Source organism: Papaver somniferum, chromosome 7, assembly GCF_003573695.1.
Source record: "Papaver somniferum cultivar HN1 chromosome 7, ASM357369v1, whole genome shotgun sequence".
Classification (NCBI taxonomy): domain Eukaryota; kingdom Viridiplantae; phylum Streptophyta; class Magnoliopsida; order Ranunculales; family Papaveraceae; genus Papaver; species Papaver somniferum.
The window spans coordinates 50,890,682-50,893,827 of NC_039364.1; the positions used below are offsets into that span (position 1 = coordinate 50,890,682).

A 3,146-nucleotide genomic window follows, 5' to 3' on the forward strand; every position below is an offset into this window, starting at 1 on the left:
TTTTCTTTTTAGGTGTTTGAAAAGGGTGTGAATGGATATTTGAATGTTATGCTGTAAATGATAGTAATTAGTAACTAGGGTTTCTTTGCAGAGAGTACTGTAAATGCAGATGTTGATCTCTGTTGTAATGAACTAGATCTTTTCTGCACGACTAGTGTTCTTGTAAGAAATCCCCTTAGAACTGTAATATTGTCTTCGTAAGAACTTTTAATGAATTGAGTTTTTTGAAATGTATGTTTAATGAGGCTAACAAGGTAACTGTAATCTCTGTAGATCAAATTGTAGATAGTGTTAAAGGTAGATTCAATCAGGAGAGAGTTTAATTTTGCAGGATGTTGTACCATTGCAGGAGAGAATTTAATTTTGCAGGATGTTGTAGCATTGCAGGAGAAAAAAACTTGGGAGAACATGCAGAAAATGCATACAATTTTCAGGATTTAATATAGTTTGAAGGTAGTTACCCTTCTGAAAATTTATGCAAAATGAGTTTTGCACTCAGATTAAACCATTTTCTTCGGTCAACCAATCAAAATCGAGGGTTTTGTCCACCCACATGTTTACTCTTTTATCTTACAAAATACCACTAAATACGTGATAATGTGCGACTCATTTGCGACTCATTTGCGAAACGTCAGTAATATTCCTAGCAAAAAGTAGCAATGAATACGCGATTCCAGTGAGATTGATTAACGTCACTCAAAATAATGTGCGACCCCGAACCGAACGGCTCTGAACTTAATAGCACAGTTTTTCCGTTTCTTATTTGATGGATGTGCGACACATGAATTATATGGAGCCTAAAGCCGTTTAAACCGAGTAAACGCCGGCAGACTCTTAACTTAATAGCACCATATTCGCGCTACCCTATTCTTCAGAAGTAGAACGTGATCGTGAAGTATACGAACTCCTATTCTTCAAACTTTTACTGGATCGTTTATCTTCTACTTCTCTAGAATTAACAGCCAGGTTAAGTGTGCTGTCTTCTACCTTATTATTTGGGGATAAGCTCCTAGAAAAATCATTGTTGTCAACTTTGTTTTCCTCCATCAGAACACTTCTAGTACTGAGCGTTGGGGATAAGCCCCTTCTAGAAAAATCATCTCTTGGAGTTGTTCTCATAGAACTCCTAGGACTATAGATTCTATTGCTGTTAAGTGGACTCTTCGATATCCTGCGCTCATTTTGAACTCTGCTTGGTTTCCTGTGTCGTGGTCTAGGTGATCGAGATCTACTGCGGCTGCGCTGAGGGGGACCAGAACCATCATGCTGGTGCCTCGAGGATCTTTTCCTGGCTAATGGGGATCTCCTCCTGCTACTGCTGGTATACCTATCATGAGATTCCCTATCAACAGAACGATCTACATCTCCTCTTTTATGTCTTGATTTTGTGTAATTCCTCTGATCATCGTGACGACCATGCGAACTTGGTTTTCTGTGGCTCCGGCTTCTGAAGTCACTTCGAGAATATTCTTCCCTGCCACTATTTCTTGGCTTAATTGGAGATACGTGTCTTGGATGCAACGGAGATATGGACTTTGATTTTAATGACGTGGGAGAAGATGGAGCCCATGAATGAGGTTTTCGTTCTGGTTGTTCCCTGTCCAAATAAGAAATGGTAAAGCAATCGCCTGGCGTAAATCCACTAGCAGAAGCAGAAGCAGAAGCAGAAGCAGAAGCAGAAGCAGAAGAAGAAGAAGAAGCAGAAGAAGAAGAAGAAGAAGAAGAAGAAGAAGAAGAAGAAGAAGAAGAAGATTGCAAAATTTTAAGGAAGAAGCAGAAGAAGAAGAAGAAGAAGAAGAAGATTGCAAAATTTTAAGGAAAGAATCAAAAAGCAGAATTTATAGCGAATCTGATCATATTGAACATAAGGGAGTGCATATCCAATTTAAAACAAAAGAAGAAGATTACATATCCTGAAGGTAAAGAACCAAAAAGTCAAAATTTACAATTTACCTCATCACCCTGAGCACAAAGGGAATGGAAGAACTACCATGAAATAGTCTTCACCATTGTCCATCAATTGGGTTCATATATTCCACTAAGTCCCATACATTACATGGCCAGAAGGCCCAGAACTTTGTAAGGTACAGAGTTGAATCATTGAGGAATGGATTCCCCAATTCAGTAAGTGTGGCAGTGTGCAACATGATATAATTTTAGGACATACTGCTGACTTCTATTGAGACCTCCCGAAGTCCAAAATTAGTTCTTGTAATATTAGTTACTATGTTGTATGACTATCTTAACTATACTTAACAGATAAAAAACAACTAGATCAACTCTTTGTTAAACAATTGGACCCTTCTGGTTTTATCTAGCAGTAGGGAATATTAAAAACAAGAATGCAGGAAATTATCAACAGTGATAAACTGTTTCCAACACTAACAACTAAAAGAAACTAACGACTAGCCATTCTTAACCAAGGAAAGATTCGAAAGTTCTTAAATTACGAAAAGTAAGAAATTGCTTACCTTTTCCGCTTCAATTCTACATTTTTCACTTCAGGTGCATCACAGCGATCACACTTTTCATCATTCAAGAGTCTGCTGATGTCAGCAGCATGAACTGCAGCTCGCTCAGCAGCCGCCTTGATGCTTATAGCAAGTGCATCTGCCTGTTGTTCCACATAGTTCACTTCAAGTACATTACTCTTTCATCTTTTAAAAGACTGCAGATCTCAGCAGCACTAGCTGCAGAGCGTTCAGCAGCCGCTTTGGTCCTTTCAGCAAGTGAATCTGCCTGCTGTTGTGTTAACGTTAGCCGACTTACTATCAACTGATCAAACTGATACTGCTGCAAAGCTAATGAGTTACAAACATCGGATCCCACACCCATATCAGGCAAGGATAAACCTGGCACAACGAATCCTGGTGCAGAGTTGTTCAGACCACTCGGCGATTGTGAAGCAGATTCAAATGCCATATTGTTAAGTTCCATTAAGCTCCGTGCGAAACTTTTTCCCTTTAAGTTTTGACCTTTGACCTGCAACTCACAATATCAAACTATAAATGCATTTTAAACAAGTGTACCATGCTCTAAAGTTACGACTTACGAGCAAAAAAAGATGATTGTATATCTAAAGCATGTTAGATGAATACATATTCAATTTCTAGGTCAATCGTGCATGCACTTCATATTAGTCTCTC

General features: G+C 38.6%; 1 protein-coding gene across 1 annotated transcript; it reads right to left on the bottom strand.

Annotated features, from left to right (window-relative positions):
• Window positions 1-407: 407 nt before the first annotated feature.
• Window positions 408-2,922, bottom strand: LOC113294627 (pre-mRNA-splicing factor cwc25-like). Its single transcript, XM_026543011.1, has 3 exons — window positions 2,770-2,922; window positions 2,472-2,650; window positions 408-1,597 (listed from the first exon to the last, which is right to left on the bottom strand). Exons 1-3 carry the CDS (start codon window positions 2,920-2,922, stop codon window positions 865-867), a joined length of 1,065 nt encoding a protein of 354 aa, XP_026398796.1. The 3' UTR covers window positions 408-864.
• Window positions 2,923-3,146: the final 224 nt, after the last annotated feature.